The sequence below is a fragment of the Limulus polyphemus genome, unplaced genomic scaffold (assembly GCF_000517525.1).
Source record: "Limulus polyphemus unplaced genomic scaffold, Limulus_polyphemus-2.1.2 Scaffold5573, whole genome shotgun sequence".
Classification (NCBI taxonomy): Eukaryota; Metazoa; Arthropoda; class Merostomata; order Xiphosura; family Limulidae; genus Limulus; species Limulus polyphemus.
In genome coordinates, this window is record NW_013671183.1 from 29,874 (window position 1) to 47,785 (window position 17,912).

General features: G+C 32.1%; 1 protein-coding gene across 1 annotated transcript in view; it reads right to left on the bottom strand.

Moving 5' to 3' along the window:
• Window positions 1-17,912, bottom strand: part of LOC106472742 (inversin-like) — a 47,648-nt gene that overhangs the window by 17,853 nt on the left and 11,883 nt on the right. Inside the window, exons 4-7 of the mRNA XM_013933398.2 lie at window positions 17,630-17,731; window positions 8,569-8,667; window positions 5,987-6,062; window positions 4,005-4,111 (exon numbers count right to left, since the gene is read on the bottom strand). Of these exons, the coding sequence (XP_013788852.1) occupies window positions 4,005-4,111; window positions 5,987-6,062; window positions 8,569-8,667; window positions 17,630-17,731 (384 nt within the window). The remainder of the gene's footprint in view (window positions 1-4,004; window positions 4,112-5,986; window positions 6,063-8,568; window positions 8,668-17,629; window positions 17,732-17,912) is intronic.

The window sequence follows — 17,912 nt, forward strand, 5'->3', positions numbered from 1 at the left end:
GACATATATTTATTGTAAAATCAAACTTATTCACCGAATGTAAACAAACCGCGCGATTGCATAAACGCTTATCTATGGCATGGAACACCAAAATCTGATAAATAATTTTAAAAAATGTGTTTCTCCGGAAGAAAACCGGAGGTTTTCAGGATTTTTTAGAAATATCCAGATTTCCGGATATATCCGGAAGACTTTCATTATTATAAGCTGCAATAATGATTTTGTATTTTTTCAATATTGAAACTATATTAAACAGACCAAGACCTTATTTAACCATAAAGGACTTCTGTGGCACAGAAAACGTGGTTGTTGAAATTTAATTTTGAGAAAGTTCTTATTTGACTGTTAGGGACTAATTAACAAATATGATTTTAAACATCATAAATAAATTGTTATGCTTTTTCCTACTGCTGGATGCTTGTTGCTGCTTTTTACATAAAACTGTGTTAGTTATGATAACACAGATCATAAACTCACATGTCAGAAATTACATAATCCACCTGATAGTCAGTTGGACCATACTGAGTTGTATGAAGACAGCAACACTATGAAGCTTCAATTCCACAAGTTGGCGGCCAAAGACATTTGATGGTATTTAGTGCCATTCTTCCAGAAGTGTTGGGTGTTTGCATAAAAAAGGATGGAATCTGTGGATTGAACCTGATCCAAATTTCTAACGCATCCCAAAGATACTTGATTAGATGGTATGGTAGCACAGTAAAGTTAACAAAAAACAAGTATTTTATTCTGATATTTCCTAAAACTAAGACTTTGATAGAAAAAGGTTTATGTGAAGTTTTTATGCAGTAGCAGAGAGGAACACTATTTCTTTTCCTGGTCTAAAATTGATTTGCAATGAAACTTGGATTATGTATCAAATCATTTAATAATATTGATGGTTAACACTTTCGCAAAAGGCTCATGTATTTTAAATGACCTTGTAATCACAGTGGTATACATACAATAATTCTGAAAGTACTTAATGTATCTTTACAAAATTTCATAAGCTTTCAGAAAACATTGAGTCTTTTGCAGTAAAAAAATCAGTTTTAATTAAGTATTTTTACTAAAACTGCAATTATATGGAGTCAGAGTGTTGACTGCTTTAAGTGTAAAGTGACTTTCATGTTAAGATTAAAAATATTTTTCTGTATCTGAAAACTTTCAAATTTCATTTGCTTGTATAATTCCTAAAACATACTAAATAAATATCAAATGTTTTTTTCTTCAGAAAACTATATTTTATCTGTCATTTTTTATACTAGAACTTTATATGGGGTTAGTCAATTTAACTAACTTTGTAATCACTATAAAAAATTAGTAAATAAATCTAAATTAGTCTTTTTCTTTCTAGAATGACTGCAAATTGTAACAGGAAGCCACAATTGTTTATCTCAAATAGCTTAAAGCTTCTGACAGTATGAATCTATTTATCCTTAATTTTATTGTTTTATTGACTTATGAGCCATGTCTAACTAATAACCCCCCACAAGTTGTAAATCTTTCAGCAAATGCGCAGCTCGCAAGCATACTTCATGATAAATTATTATTATTATTTTTCATTATCTTACCTAATCTAACCTAATAAATTTTTAATTTTGACATTTTAGTTACATTTATAATAATAAATAGAAAATTCAAATGAAAAACAAGAAATATAGTACTTAACTGGACCTTCTTTTTTGCTGTTGACTTAAGCCTACTTTTAAACTTATGGTACTACTACTACACCATATAATATTTTATTAAATAACACACCTAAGAACATAGAATAATAACACACAAAACCAAACAATGTCCTATAACTATCATAAATTTTCTGGTTTTCTAACTATGTGATAAGACCCAACAAAAATTCAGCCAAACTAGTCGATGTGGTTCCCATGAGAACAAATTTTAAAATGAAAGAGGAAAAAGACAATTCTCTGTACAGAAAATAACTTAATATGTTATTTAACAGATTAAAACTTTAGGTTTCTATTGGTTATAAATAGCATAGTATATAATGTCAGAGAGAAATATTGGCAATTTGTGGAAGATAGGATGCGACAGGTAGGCATGGTAAGTGTGTTTGATTTTCTAGTTTATGGCTCCATAAACAAATAAAATTGAATATCATAAAGATTATGTATTGCTTCAGTAATATCTTCTCAGAGGTGTGGTAAATAAATTGGAGAAGAGGGAAGACAAAGAGAGTAAATACTACAATTCTCATACTAGGGAAGACTTAGGATTTTAAAAATATTTTCTTATGAAATTAAAACTTAAAACTCATATAATATTAAAACTTCATTTAATAACTATGTATCAATGTATTCTTATGCATTGATAATAAAGTAGTTTAAATAAATTTTGGACGTAATTGTATAAAAGGTTGTGATATGCACTCTTTCACCTACCTGACACAAAATGGTTAACCGTATTCATCACGTCCTTATAGTACAGGATTATTGTATATGCTCACCATTAATTTCTTTTGAGCTCTCTCTCTTTTGCTCCCTATGTTCTACAGTGTGTACATGCATGCATTTTTTTTTTATCAGAACTCTAAACTAGCATGTAAAAAGAAACAGCCTGCCAAGCTAAAATACACCAGTATTAGAAGGCTACAGCTTTTTATCACATATCCTATCTCAATTGAAATTGTTAAAAATACCATATGCAATATGGCAATTTTTCTTAACTTGAAAATAGAAATAAAAGGTCAAATATGCAATATGTGAAAAATTCAACAAAAGCTTCTACAGCAGTTTTCTGAACTTTAAATATTAGTGTCCCCCTAACTCAACAAAGTTTCCATTGCACCCTTCTCTTCACATTAAAGTAATTTTCACAAATGATAACAGAAAAATCAACATTTTCTTTACCTGTTTTTAATAATATTTCTAAACGAAAAAATACTTGTAAGAAGTGAGTAAATGCAAGAGCAAAAGAAAGCTTTGAGAGCAAAGTGATAGCTTTATTAGGTTATCATCACCTCCAACTCTTCTGTTTCTTCCATCATTATTTTTGGGCTTTCCCACCAAAAGGTGCTCCACCTCCAAGTGGGCATGCCCCACAATTTGGAAAACACTATTCTGTAGTATCATACATTTTATACTATAATAGTCTAATGATTTCTTTAGTTTGATCACAGGGAACAACTTAATACAGCTAGTAAGTGATGATTTAACAGGTTTAGAACAAACAAAAGTTAGTTTAACACATAAAAATGTACATGGATGAAGACACATAGCTGAATAATTTTATTACTGAACAAATTTACTAAGTTAATATCTACTCTACTTTTCAGTACTCTATGTTTTTTAAAAATTTTGAACATCCTTTGTGCCTCAAATTATTGTTTTTTCTCGTAAAGTGGTGGGTCCATCAATAGATTTAGGCAATTAGTGGAACTTGATTGTCAATTCATTGTCAGGCTCAGTAAGTGATTACATTCAACTATTTGATTATTCTTGTGAGAGTTGGATAGTTAGTTGAGGTAACTGGAAATGCTAATTTTGTTTATATTCACAAGTCATAACACTAATTAATTATGCTGAATAACCTTGAATTAATCAAAACTACTATTTTCAATTAGTTGATTACTTAATGACATTAATCAAATTAATCATAATACAGTTTAATTGATTATTTTACCTGAAACTATATGATGCTCACACATACTAGAATAATCAAGTTAATCACCCAGTTCTGTAGTATCAATGGTAGAAAATCCACCATTGCAATAAAACACATTATAAATTATTTTGTTATCAAAACAATAACAATTAACATTCGGATACTTTACAGAAACCTAATTAAAATACAAACTTAGAAATTATGTTCATTCTAGGTTTCTTGTAAACTTATGTAACTACAGTCTTCCAGTATGTGTACAACATATTTCTGTACAACCAATATTAAAAGTTACTTTAATTATACTTTATTTGTAGTATATATGAAAATTTTGACATTAAAATTTAATACTTTATGAATACAAAACAAAGTTAAAATAGGCTTACAGCATGATTTCCTTGGGCAGAATAGTGAAGAGGTGTGGCACCTTTTCCGTCAGTACTTGTGTGATCTGCTCCTCTGTCTAAAAGTAATGCTGCTTTGTCTGCTAGCCCTAGAAATTCACAAAACAAATGTAAATATACATATAATGCTTATATGTAACTTTCAACTACATGAAAATGAAATATTTTAGATATAAGTTTACACTTGTCTTTTCAATAAACTTAATATAACCTTAAATAACTTTTGTCACTTTATCAACAAAATGATAAAAGTTTAATACCTTACAAAATGATAAACTCACACACATGTAGATCACAACAAAGTTTCAAATGTTTTCATGTCACAATCATTTTATACCCTCTTTCTACTTGCTATCATGTTCTTCATATGTACTTCCTAATCCTTTTTCAAAGTTTACGTTTAATCTTTTTCTTTTTAGTTTTCAGTTAATTTTTATCTTGTTTTTCTTCTCTTTACAGTCAAATCCTTTTTCAAATTTGCATTTAATTATTTTTGATCCAGTTTTTCTTCTTCATTCATACTGTTTGACTCTTTTTCAAATTTCTTGATGTTTTTATTAATAAGAAGTTTTCATAAAGAAGTAGATATATAGAATTCTTTTAACCAAGGTAAATTTCACTTCCTCCAGATATTATAGATTGCAACAGTTTTGAAGACTTTATATGCCTTTTGACCAATTTCCTTCAGCAAACAGAGAAACCTAGAATTAAGAATTTACAAAGCAAGCTATATAGATAAAAAATAATACACTTTAAAAGACTTATGAAGACAATCCTGTAAAAGAATCTAACTACAGATACTTAAAAGTTATAAATCAATAAGTTAAAAAACTAGAACATATAATGAAAAAATAAAACACTGAATTATCAATTTCGTCCTCTTACCGTTAAAACCTAACAAGTACATGTTATTTTCAAGATCCAGAAACAGTAAGACTCAGATCTTTTACATATAAATAGCATTTCAAGTTAGTCTGCTACGACAATATTAGTTTTATCATTGTGTCATAATAATAATTAGCACAGCTTACACTATTTCTAGAAATTTGAAATACCAAATTTTTGTGTTATCAGTCTTAAAAAATGCTGATGTTAAACAGTTAGTTACAATTATGTTTTTTTGTTGTTTTTTTATATAAGTGCTGGAATCATATATGCATTTCACAAAAACATGCTTATTTTAAAAACTAAGATGAACAGAGTTGTTATTTATAAGAAGTTTAAAGAAATTAAATAAAATAATTTATTATTTCTATGGTCTAGTTATTCTTTATAGTATAAAGAAAAAATATGACATTAGTACAAACTTGAGTATTTATTTGGTGAAAGTAAGATTGGTTTGATTGTTGTTAACTGCAAAGCTACACAATAGGTTATCTGTGGTCTGCCAACCATGGGTGTAGAAACCCAATTTTTAGCACAAACTTACTGCAGAGCCACTGGGCAACAAAAAGTAAGATAAGTTACTAAATTGTTTCTGTGTCACAAAGTATGGAATTCAAGACTTTTACTTGATTTTCATCTAATAATAAAGCTTAAACAATAAAATATAACTAATCCCTGTATCATTTGAAGTAAAAAGTACACATGAAACTAACAGTATGCATGGTGCTACTAAATAAAAAATATATGTAAATTTATTTATTATTTTCAATATTTCTTAAGTCTTAAAAAAATCATAATTGTAAAATTTATAGGTGGATATGAACCATGTCTTAATTATAAAAAAAGTCATCAAAGCTCACAAAAGTTATTTTTGAAACATGAGCTTAGACCGCAAAATACTGATAAAAAGTGTTGGAAGCTTATCACCAGATGGCAGTATATATATATAGTTGCTCAGATAGGTAACAATTTATTGTATTTTTAAAATTGACATCAAAATATTGTATGATAAATACTATATAAAAATTATTACTTAACATAATACATGTTCACAATAAAGAATAATCAATCATGCTTACCTAAAACGGCAGCCCAATGGAGAGGAGTTCGAAACATGTTGTCTAACTGATTAATGTGACACCTGTCCCGAGATGTCTACAAAAAATAGAAATGTTAAACATTTCATAGCTTGATAGACAACTCATTCTTCAAAATTTATGAATAGCTAAAACAGTAGAGTGAGTATGCTACATTATTAACAATACACATTCATTTTAAGAGTTGTAACAGAACTCATAACAACATAGCACAAAATGGAACTGAGCTTGTTTACTACTGCTTAAGCCAGGCCTTGTGACTATTCTAGTAATCTATTGCTAGATTGGTCCTGTTGGGTGTTTTGGTGTAGGATAGTGCTTATGTGATCAGTTTCATTTACTATTTAGGTATAGGTAATATTCTACCTTTCACACTAATTTTTTTGCCTAAACAAGTTTCTTACAGATAAAGAATACTTCTTCCTTTTTATTTATTTTCAAAAAAAGGTTATATTCCTAATTCACAAGTATTTGTTTGTTTTGAATTTCACACAAAGCTACTCCAGGGCTATCTGCACTAGCTGTCCCTAATTTAGCAGTGTAAGAATCGAGGGAATGCAGCTAGTCATCACCACTCACCGCCTACTCTTGGGCTACTCTTTTACCAATGAATAGTGGGATTGACCGTCACATTATAATGCTCCCACGGGTGAAAGGGCAAGCACATTTGGTGTGACGGAGATTCAAACCCGCGACCCTCAGATTGGGAGTAAAGCGCCCTAACCACCTGGCTCCTATAAACTTCAGTGGGTGTTTATGTTCTCATACACTTTTGCCACTTACTAGTATTAAATTATGTTCTTATTAAGTTATTTCTGCCCAAATGAAAAGAAAACTAATTACTGCTTTGATCTGTTTCATGCTTGTACAGCACTTAAGTCAAACATAACAAATTAACTTTACTACAAATAAATATGAATCCCACTCTATTCACCCCTTATCATTGAGTTATACCAGTTTTAGGGGAATTCCAATCCTCATCAGTAACCCTAGTGGTGAATTGAATGATAGACTGGGGCTTCAAATTTATTTTTAGTATCTTAAGTAGCATGTCTGCTGAATAATTCAGAAGAATAATTTAATAGCACAAAGTATACTTATATTATTATATATCAAATTCTATATCAGTATAGATTCACATGGTAAGTAAAAAATAACTGAAAACACCACACATACAACAGTTTTAACAGCTTTACACTTTTTCTAATTTTAAAAAGTTTAAAAATCTCAATGCTTTAGGAAGTCAAGTTTACACATATATTTTTCTTGTTTTTACAGTTTAGGTTTAAAAGACTTCCCTTTAATATCAAGTTAAACTTAAGATATTAACACATTTCCATCATAATTATTTTTTACTGATAGTGGATAAGTTTTTTCTCTTAAGTTACACTGTATATTTGTTGATGCTGTAGGTTAAGCCTCTGTGCTGGTGAAAATATTGTTGATATATGTATTTAAGTATTCATTAACATATCATAAGATATAATTTTCAACTTGCATGTATTGTGTCTGAAAAACAAATTATTTTCAACACTCAATGTTTTATACCTGCTTTTTTGAATAATTCTTTCATCTTACAAAAGAGTTATATCAACAATTCACAAAGTCAACCTCAGCACACTGCTCTCAATTTTTACTCTTCAGGAAACCTCTAACTTTACGGGATGGTGCGCTATTATTATAAAACACTTCTATACCTGTACTGTTATCTTAACAGTTCTTGAAAGAGAATGTAGCAAAGTCAGATCATGAAATGAATAAAAAATTATAAGTTTTATGTAGGAAAATGTTAGTTGTAGCATCAACACACTTTGTTATTACACTGAAATATACACAAGTCATGAGAATAACTGGCTAAATTTTAGTCTATTGTGGTCTGTTACCAAAAATATTAAAGTATCAAGAATAACACAACATTATTTTTATTCTTTTAAGTTGTATTATTTCACGTATGCAAATATTCAAAAGTTCACGTTTAATTACATAATTTGTTGATAAAAACTAAAGAATACACTTATTCTTGAATATTAAGTTTATTATGTTCAAAAACAATTATTTACTAATTACTTGTAAGTTTGATGTTCTAAGTTTTTGTAACATTTGTTACTAGCTTGTTTTATGCATGTTCCATTATTAAAATCTCAGGTTTTAAAAAGACAATGTTTTGTATGCAAGTAGAGCACATATTTGTGATCAGTAAAAACAATAATTGCTAGCTCCAAAGAATAAAAACGTCTTATCTCTCAAGTTTTTATAAACTTGAAAACTTCTATATCAATCAATGAACAAGGATCAAGTTAACTGTACTGAAGAACAAAATTCTTGTACACAATCAAAATACTAGGTTTTAAATGTTAAATTATGTAACTAAATCATGATGAAGATATACCGAAAGACAATACAGTTTCTAATACTTTAAGCCAAAATCAAGTGGTGAGCAACTAACTAAATAACCTTCTAGTCAAAAAATTAAAAAGAAGGTTACAAGATGAATTGCTCATAACTACTGTTGTATGGGATCAAGTTGGAATAATAAATATAAAATTCAACAAACAACAATGTACCAGTATATCAACTACTTCCGTGGTGCTTTTAGCCACAGCTAGGTGAAGAGCACTTCTTCCTTCATAGTCCTGCCAATCAATTACCCCTGGGGATTCCTCCTGCATAAAATTACATAGATTTCTTATTGAGCCGTGTATGCAAAAATTACTCTCCAAAAACCATCATAGAGGTCATACACACACACTTAATTAGTGGAAAATATGTTTTTCAATAGATGGTCAAACATTTAACAAGTCAAACACCAAGTAAGCACAATGTAACTGTACTGATATTCATAATCATAGATAAATAAGACTCCTGCACAAGTTAAAATTTATCAAGTTTATTATAGATAAATTGAAATACTTCTAATTAAAGAACCAACATCATTTTGTATTATGAAAAATGGCATGTATGTATATCATATTAGTAATGTTTCACACGTAAAAACATAGTAAAGTTAATATTATTTAAGCTTACAAGCAAAATTTTTCTTTTTATCTAGCCACAACTCCTTATACTCCTTTATCACAGCCAAGCAGCTATACTAATCAAAGCTGCTGTTTACTTATCTCACATTATTTAGAATGATAATAAAAAATTGCATTCAAATTTTAAAAATTGTAAATCACTAATAAATAAACAAATAATCTAATATATAAAGCTAAGTTTGTATCTCTTTGCTTGCACCTTTCAGCCCCTATAATAGTAGGCCTATAAAGATATAGAATCAGCATACTTGAGTTTCATGGCTGTGACATCACATTTTTAGCACCGATGAAAACTTTGTAATATAATTTTTTTCCACAGAAGACAGACCGAATTTTTGGTTGTATTTCAGTGGAACTGATTTCAGAAAAAGGTATGTGTATTCTATAGAGAGGGGTGCTGCCATTGTGGTGTGAGAATAAAAATCCATCAAACACTGTCGTGTCTACTGACAAACAAGACTAACTTTTGCATAGAATAGACAAGTTGAACCCACAAAATTCTGCAAAACTAGATCAATTTTATTGACTTTATTTTGAGAGGGGAGATGGGTATGATAAACATTTCCGATGCTGATTATGCACCTCAAAGTAAAATGTCGAGAAACAGAAAAAACAATTCTGATTGCCAATCACAAGCAGCAAAACATATGCAACAAAGGTGACAGAGTGAGAGTCCACCTGAAATGGAAACACAGCCAAGGAAAATGACAAACTGCTCATCATCAAATCGAGACTGAGCAAGAGCAACAATTTCTCAGTTATTGCATATGCCATGAAGAGCATCAATCACAATAAACATCAAGGACACGAGACCTTTGTTTGATCCTTTCTGTTTAAAAATAGTTAATCATCGGCCCTCTGTTCAGGTAATAACCGGGTAATGATGGCTAGTTATATATATATATGCGCCCAAGAAAATAAATGTGAAAGCTAAATGTATAGCTTACATTTCTGAAAAAAATTATGTGGATTAGAAATTCAAAACAGTGTTTTGAACACGGAACAAATTTTCTCTCAGAATTTTCACTGAAAGCTTTATGTAGACATGGAATTGCCTCATGGATAAATAAATAAATAAATAGGTCAACAAATGAAAACTTAATACAAAAACAAACAGTCAAATGTCTTGAAAGGCTTTTTCTTAAACATTTTATGTGACAAAACAAAAATTTACTTTAATATTACAACTACCCATATTATTTAGGGATGGGAGATGGGTATGATAAACAGGTTTTCCACTCCCTGAGTTAATGCATAAACTTTTTTAAAATTCATTAATTTTCTTTTCAGCTTACGGCTTAACTTTTCTTCTTGCTAGCTCTATTAGAGAATCGTCCACTAACTGGTAATTAACATTAACTGAGTTTGAAGATTATTATTGTGCACCTTCTGTGATTCAACTCTTTCTTCCTGACAAACTTGGAGATAGGAGAGATAAACAAAAATGGTATACTTTGAACCTCCAGTTAGTGGGCACTAACCGAGTACTCTGAGGGAAATCCACAAGTTGGAAAATATCTCACTACACATAAAAACAATACCTAACCTCATTGCATACAACTCTAATAATCTAGAAACATGCAACAACAACGATTAGTACAAGTTAACGGATACTTGATCTATCTTTACTTTCAATATTTTTAAATGTATTAATTACTTAAGTTTTGAACATGTACCATCACTCAGAATATTACTTTTCAGATAATTTAGTGAATTAGATATGATTTGTAGAGGAAAATCTGATAAAGTTAAAAGATTTAAGTAAACTTGTAATTTTGTTCAAAATGCCCTTAAAAATTTTATTTGTTTTTCAAACACACATCAGCTTAGTTTCTGTATTTTGTATTAATGGCAAAGCTACTAAAGCTATTTGCTGCCATTCTGAATTTTAAACTACTGGCCCCAGAGGGAAGGCAGCCATTCAGCTGTCATGTTGCTAAATAAAAGTATTACCTAATATTATTGTTAGTCTATGTACTGAAAGTACAAAATGACATGTATAAACATTAAAACTGGAAAAATATTTGTTGATTTCTTAATACAGTCTCCATTGATTAAAGAGATTTATTATTAAAAACTTTGATGATGTAACAGAAAATAGCTTAATTCATAAACAATTTAAGTTTAAAATTGAATTGATACTTTTACTTTCATAATAAATTTTATGCACTTGGCTAGGTGATAACACACCATGTTGTTATTTTATACTTATTATACTAACACTTAGAAGATTTCATATCCCCCCCCCTTATAGTTCCCTTGCACCCCCCATCATTAAAATAATAATGGACAGACAGTAATCAAACTATTCTAAGTGGATAAATGCATTTTGGGTTTTATGACTCCTACTATTTCGAGAAATCAAGATAATTGAAGCGTGACATGATGTGACACACACTATACAAGTTAGATAAAAACTGAAACTTCTGCAATGAAATTCTGAAGATAGGCAGTGACATCATCCACCATATTTTCTTTCCTAGTTTATCTGTTATTCCACTCAACATAGATGTACCTTGTGTCAACATTATGCTTTTACTGTGTGGCTCCAAACTTGTGTTTACTATTTTCATGATGTAACTTGTATTTATCATTGTACATATCATGATTATCCCTAAGGTAGATTTGACAAATTTGATGTATGGAAGAGTAAAAAGTGTGTCATTTTTTGACAAAGTATATGTGGTACTGCAAAACAGCAGTTGTGTGGAAAAGTAGCCATTCTAGGTTACTAAAAAAACAAAAACAGCCAAAGCAAAATATTTGTATGCAACTTCATATGAGTGCATACATACATGCTAAACTCAAGGTTTTGGTTTGGTTTGAATTTCGCACAAAGCTACACGAGGCTATCTGCACTAGCTGTCCTTGATTTAGCAGTAAAAGACTAGAGGGAACTCAGCTAGTCATCACCATCCACTTCCAACTCTCGGGTTACTCTTTTACCAACAAAGAGTTGGATTGACAGTCTCATTATAACACCTCCACAGTTGAAAGGGCGAGCATGTTTGGTGGGAGGGGGAATTGAACCCGTGACCCTCAGATTGCGAGTCAAGCACCCTAACCACCTGGCTATGCCAGGCCTCTAATCTCAAGGTATGGTAATACATAGTCATTAATTACTTTTTACTGTTCTTTTTCAAAACTTGTGAGATATAGGTATTGAATGGATTGGTATAGTAAGTTGTATCATTGGTCCATATGTAGTTTGTGATGTTTAGTGTATCAGATATATATATATATATATGGGGTGACCCACACTACACTCTTGGTGCCATCACAGCTCCATTTCTCACCATAATGATAATCCATGGAATAGATACAGTTTGGATTGCACAATGAATGTAATATATATATATGTATATATACCACAGAGAAAACTCAAAAGGTTTTACTGAACAACCCCATCTCACAGTGGGCATGTGTTGAGCCAAGATGGATGGTATGAGCATCTTCCATTATTCTGGCTTGATGCAGATTTTGGGTAAGTATACCCTGGAAGGCAACACTAGCTGCCTAATGGGATCCTATTGAATAAAAAATGTGTCTTGAAAGGAAAATGCCGCACATTCTACTCAAAGATGGTGAGACAATGGAAGAATGGTGACCCATGGAAGACAAAAATGATCAGAAGGTATAGAAATGGAGATGGATGTATGAAGAGAGTCAACATGCCCATCTGAAAAAGCTTGAGCAAGGGCTGGCAAAGAAGAGAATGAAAAGGGTGACAAATAGAATGTAAGCATCAACACCCTGAGGTGAACATGTCAACAAAGGAGTCTATGGCCAATCCTGGAAATGAAGAAGAAATGAGGTTCATGAAAAATAAGGTCCCAGGATAGAGAAAGAAGAAGTAAGAGGTTCACGATAAGATAGATAGAACTGTTCAATAGGACCCAAGAGCTGAAGCAGGTCTGAACAATCCAATAGTAAAATTATGGAAGGAAGGGAGAGATGAGAGAAGTATGGATTATCTCTGAGTGGTCGAAGTCCAAGAAAAAAAAGAACCAATCTTAGGACAAGAAGGGAGGAATAGGATGTGATAAGCATCTACAGAATAGACATCTGAATGAAAATCATAGGAAATAAGTAGTGGGGAACAAGTGAGGAAAGAAAAATGGTAAAAAAAATTGCAGAAAGGCAATAGCTCAATTAGAGTATGCAGAAGATTGAGCAAAACCCCAACAAGGTCTCAGTCAGGAAATGGAGAAGAGCAAGGAGGAGAGTGAAAGAGCAGAACAGAATGAGGAGGACAGGGTAAAAAACATACTTGGTAATTGGGAAAGGAGAAAATCCATGGACATGGCCACCCAACAAATAAGAAAGGCTGATACCAAGAATCATTTGATGAACCAGCTGGTAAGATAGGGAGAAAGGTGGTATACAGAAGTGCTGCCTGGAGGAAATGGGTGGAGGATGGATTAATGACAAAATACCTGCCACTGATGTCAACAGATAGTACTGTGGAAGGACGAGAAGAATGTGATGAGAATAATGCCACAGTAGTAGAAAGTTTGATCTGATGAGTGATAGACCAGGAAAGTTCTCTGTGTGAAGGTGGAGGGAAAATAAATTTCAATAAAGAAAGGAATTGTAAAAATGCAAACCAAGAGAAAGAGGAGATAGTAGTCAGAGGAAGGGGAATTCTGATGAATAAGCATATCAAGGCCAAGGCGGCCGGAGAAGAACTAACAAAAAAGCCCAAGAAGGATAATGGTGTGTAAATCTGAGGTCCAGAAGAATGAGAAGAATAAGTGAGTAAGTATAGAGAAAGAGATAAGATCAGTCTTAGTTGAGAAAAATGACAGCCGGTGCCAAAAGCAGAGAAAAACGTGATTGTAATAGAGGAAGCTCGGAGTAAAGAAAGGTAACAAAGTTTCCAGGAAGGATGTATTCAAACAAGAGTAAAAACCCATGGAACATCTGGGGTATAGAGGCTATTCTGTTGACAGAATAAGGACTGGTAAAAAAAGAAGCTTATGAACAAGAAGGAAGCTCCTGGCAAATGATGTCAATGGACAGAGAAATGTATAGTCAACACCTGAAAACAAAAAGGCTCTGTAACAGGAGCTACAAGAATCATTGGAGCAAGGAAAGATTATGGAAAAAGATTGAGTGGAATATGACTAAGTGAACTGTCAGTAAGAGCAGGAATGGGAAAATGCCCAACAAAGAGGAAGAAAGTCAGGTACATTGATGGGGAGGGGATGCTAGTCCAATGACTTCCCTCACAAACATGTATCACAATCCAAGGGAGAGAAGCAATGAAGAAGGGGGAGATCCAGTTTGAGAGGTGGTTAGGGAATGTAGGAAGTAGAAAGGGCATAGTCTATCCACTATGACAATCTCATGAGGACGCAGTCATAAAAAGAAGAAAAAAAGGACCCCAAGAAAGAACATCCATGGTCTCTAAGGTCCACTGTAGGAGATACATGAGGGCATGCCCTAAATGAAGGAGGGGTTCTAGAGCAGCCAGAGTCCTCAAAAAGAGAAAAACCCACACACTTAAGAAAAGAACAAGAAATGCAAAATCTGGGGACCAGATAAGCCACAGTTTGTAGGCAAAGAAAATAGGTTGATCTCTGTTGAGATGAGAGAAGGAAATGTCCAAAAAGTACCCAACACTGAGTGGGTGTGAAAAATGACCCAGATCTCAAGGCACCCCCCTCCCCCCCAACAAAGCAGCTTCTGTAACAGGAGTGAGATAGGAGAAGAGGAAACATCCCAGAATGGTTTAACAGACATAAACAGTAAATAAAAAACCAAAATACCAACCATAGGTCATGAATATGGCAAGCATAGGCCTTCATTATACCAACAAATACTAGAGGAGCTAATGCAGAGGTGAAGGAAAAAGCAAAGAATAGATAGACGTAAAAAAGGATTGTCAGGAAAGATATAAGAAAGAGAGGATGGGCCAGAAGGGATGTGTAGAAAGGTGTCTGACACACTTACCATGGCTGACTGATGACTGGGTGTAAAAGACCATAGGTGGGGTCAGAGGGAAGAGAAAGGAAAATGGGAATAAAGGCGAAGAGTAGTGAAGAAAGAGACTAAAATGGAGAAATGGAAAACAGTTGTTGTTGGTAGAAAGTCAGAGAGGAGGAGAGAAGATACCTGCAGAATCATACATGTGCGACTGTCAGTGGCAAGAAGTTACAAACGAGACTACTGGTAGATGTAACGCAAAAAAATGAGGATAGCCTGGAATCGAGAATGGAAAGGTGAGAAGAAGAAGAATATAAATGAGGAACAAGAGTGAAGGGCAAAAAAACCTGGAAAAAGAATGAGAAGAGAAGTCATATATTATCAGACCAGGTCATCAGGGAGAAAAGAACACCAGAAGGCATCTGGGCAAAGAAATGAAGCCAGATAAGTAATACATATATAATAAGAAGAAAGAGGTACAGTAAAGAGGAATGTAACCTAACCCAACACATCCCAACAGCAGAGAAACAAAGTATGGAAGGATAGAGCAGAAGAAGTGGAATGGGCCAAACAGAAAGGGAAACAAACATTCCCAGAAGCTGTCAGAAACATGAAGAAGTGTCACAAACAAAAAAATGGAGGTATGAGATGGAATACTGAATGGTAGAGAAAAATACAAAAACAGAGAACTAGATGGTGAAAAAGAAGTTAAAGGTCCTGATCCCCAAGCTAGAGAGATAGAAACCAATTACACGAAAGTGAGAAAAGGAAGGGAAGTCACTAAATCTTGATAAAAGTGATCACTAATGCAGGGAGTGAGAAAGAGTTTGTTGTGATATAGGAGCTGTTAGAGAAAGGAAACAAAATAAATCCTAATAACAATCAATGAGCAAAAAAGATAAACCCAAGAATTGTGAGAAAAAAACAAATAATGGAGAACACAGATACAAAAGAAGAAAAGGAACTCACCTGAGAATAAAATCCAGTAAGAGATGCAGAAGTTAAGTTCATTTAATGAATGGTACTATATTATCCAAAGCAAAGAAGGTGAAGGATGCATTCTAACACATCATTCCCAATTAAGGAGAAAGAAAATTGGCTGACGAGATGGGATTAGGAGGCCCATGAAGCATGTGGTAATCCACAACATGTCGAACAATGGCTGCTATGACTCTGACAAGCAATAGGCCTTCAAAAGCCACAGCAGAAATAAGGCCTAATTGTGATCAAAATCTACACTCAGGGCTAATTAGAAATCACCATCATCATAGAAGTCATGATAAAATATTATAGTTTTTGTAAGAAAAGCTAATGAAAATGAAAATCAAAGATTTGTTAACGATGCAACTCTCATTAAATTTAATAGAGACATGAAATTTAAACACGTCTGGTCAATACAGTGCTGAGTAGAAGAATGACAATTCATGACTGCAAATTCTTAGGTGGAGTTAGTGCACACAGAGTTGTGTCACCTTTGCTGCAAGATGACATCATCATGCAGGGTTCCAAATTCACATGAAATTAGGTGCGAGTTTTCACAAGATACCAAATATCTTTGGTAGAATGTGTGTAAAAGCTGAGGAACATAGCTAAACTGTGTGAAGAGACAAGAATTTGTTTTGGAATTTTTTAACCTATTTATAGATTATTTAGAATACCAGATATATTATAGTAATTTTTTGGCATTCTAGTGTTTGATGCATTTTTTTGTGTTTCAAAATGTATATTTGAAAGCTAAATGAATCATTTTTGGACAATCAACACAGTAGAAAGAAAAAGCCTTACTAAACAATGTACATGAATGCAAAAGGCCTCATGGTTAAAGTAAGTCCAAAAATTTGTCGTTTTTATGCATACTTTTTATTTATTGTTATATATTTTTTAACAAAAGTAACTAAGATGTAAAAATTAAACCCCTATCAAATTGATTAAGAAAAAATCTGAAAAAATTATTAAATAAAATTTCTCTTCGAGGAATGCACACAAGTTGTTATCCTTGATACTTCTTTACTGTAACTTGCAACAAGCTTTCACTGAAATATTTATTACTTTGTTTAAATATGCTAGTTGGACACAGTTCAAAGAGCAATAAAACAAAATTAAATGAAAACAGGTGTAAACTGTTATAAGTCTTAGGCTGTTTAGTATAAATAACTGTAACTGTCAGTTGCAATCTACATTCATTCTAAAAACAAAAATGTATTTTTGATTTGATTTCAAATTTTTTAACTTTGTTATGGATGATTTCACTACAGTTAGTGCTAGGGTAGAGAAAATAATAGATAAAATATAAAGTTTTACTAAAAATAACTTTTGATATTGATTTAAGAGGTTACACGAATGAAATAGGAAAACTTTAAGATGAAAAAAAGTATTTTTATTCTTAGCATGAAAATCACCTTTCACCCAGACTGACTCAGTAAAAGCTTCATAAATTTACAGACAAACCTTTATTATAATTTCAAGTAATTATGTAATTTTTTTTAACATACACTGATTTCTGTAATATTGCATATTTCTAAAATTGAAGCTGACACAAATTTCATATATCACACTTATAACACTAGCAATGGAAGAAACAAATGACACAGTGTGATATATGACTCAGCTGACAGACTGGTGATGTAATTTTTATCAGTTTTCTATACAGCATTAAACTTACCAAAAGCATTTTAACACATTCAACAGCAGAGTGATTCTTCTGGCTAGCTGCCAAGTGTAAAGGGGTTTTTCCATCAATGTCTGGCAACAGAACATTAGCTCCCTAGAGTACATTAAACACATTATAAATCTGTTCTGTAACAATCCTACCTTAAACTGTCCCATTAACAGTTTATTTCACGAACTTTTAGAAATATTATAAAATTTTGTTTGAAAAAAGGTAATTATAAAAAAAAAAAAGAAAAGAAAGCCACACCAAAAAAATTCTCTCTTATAAAACATGT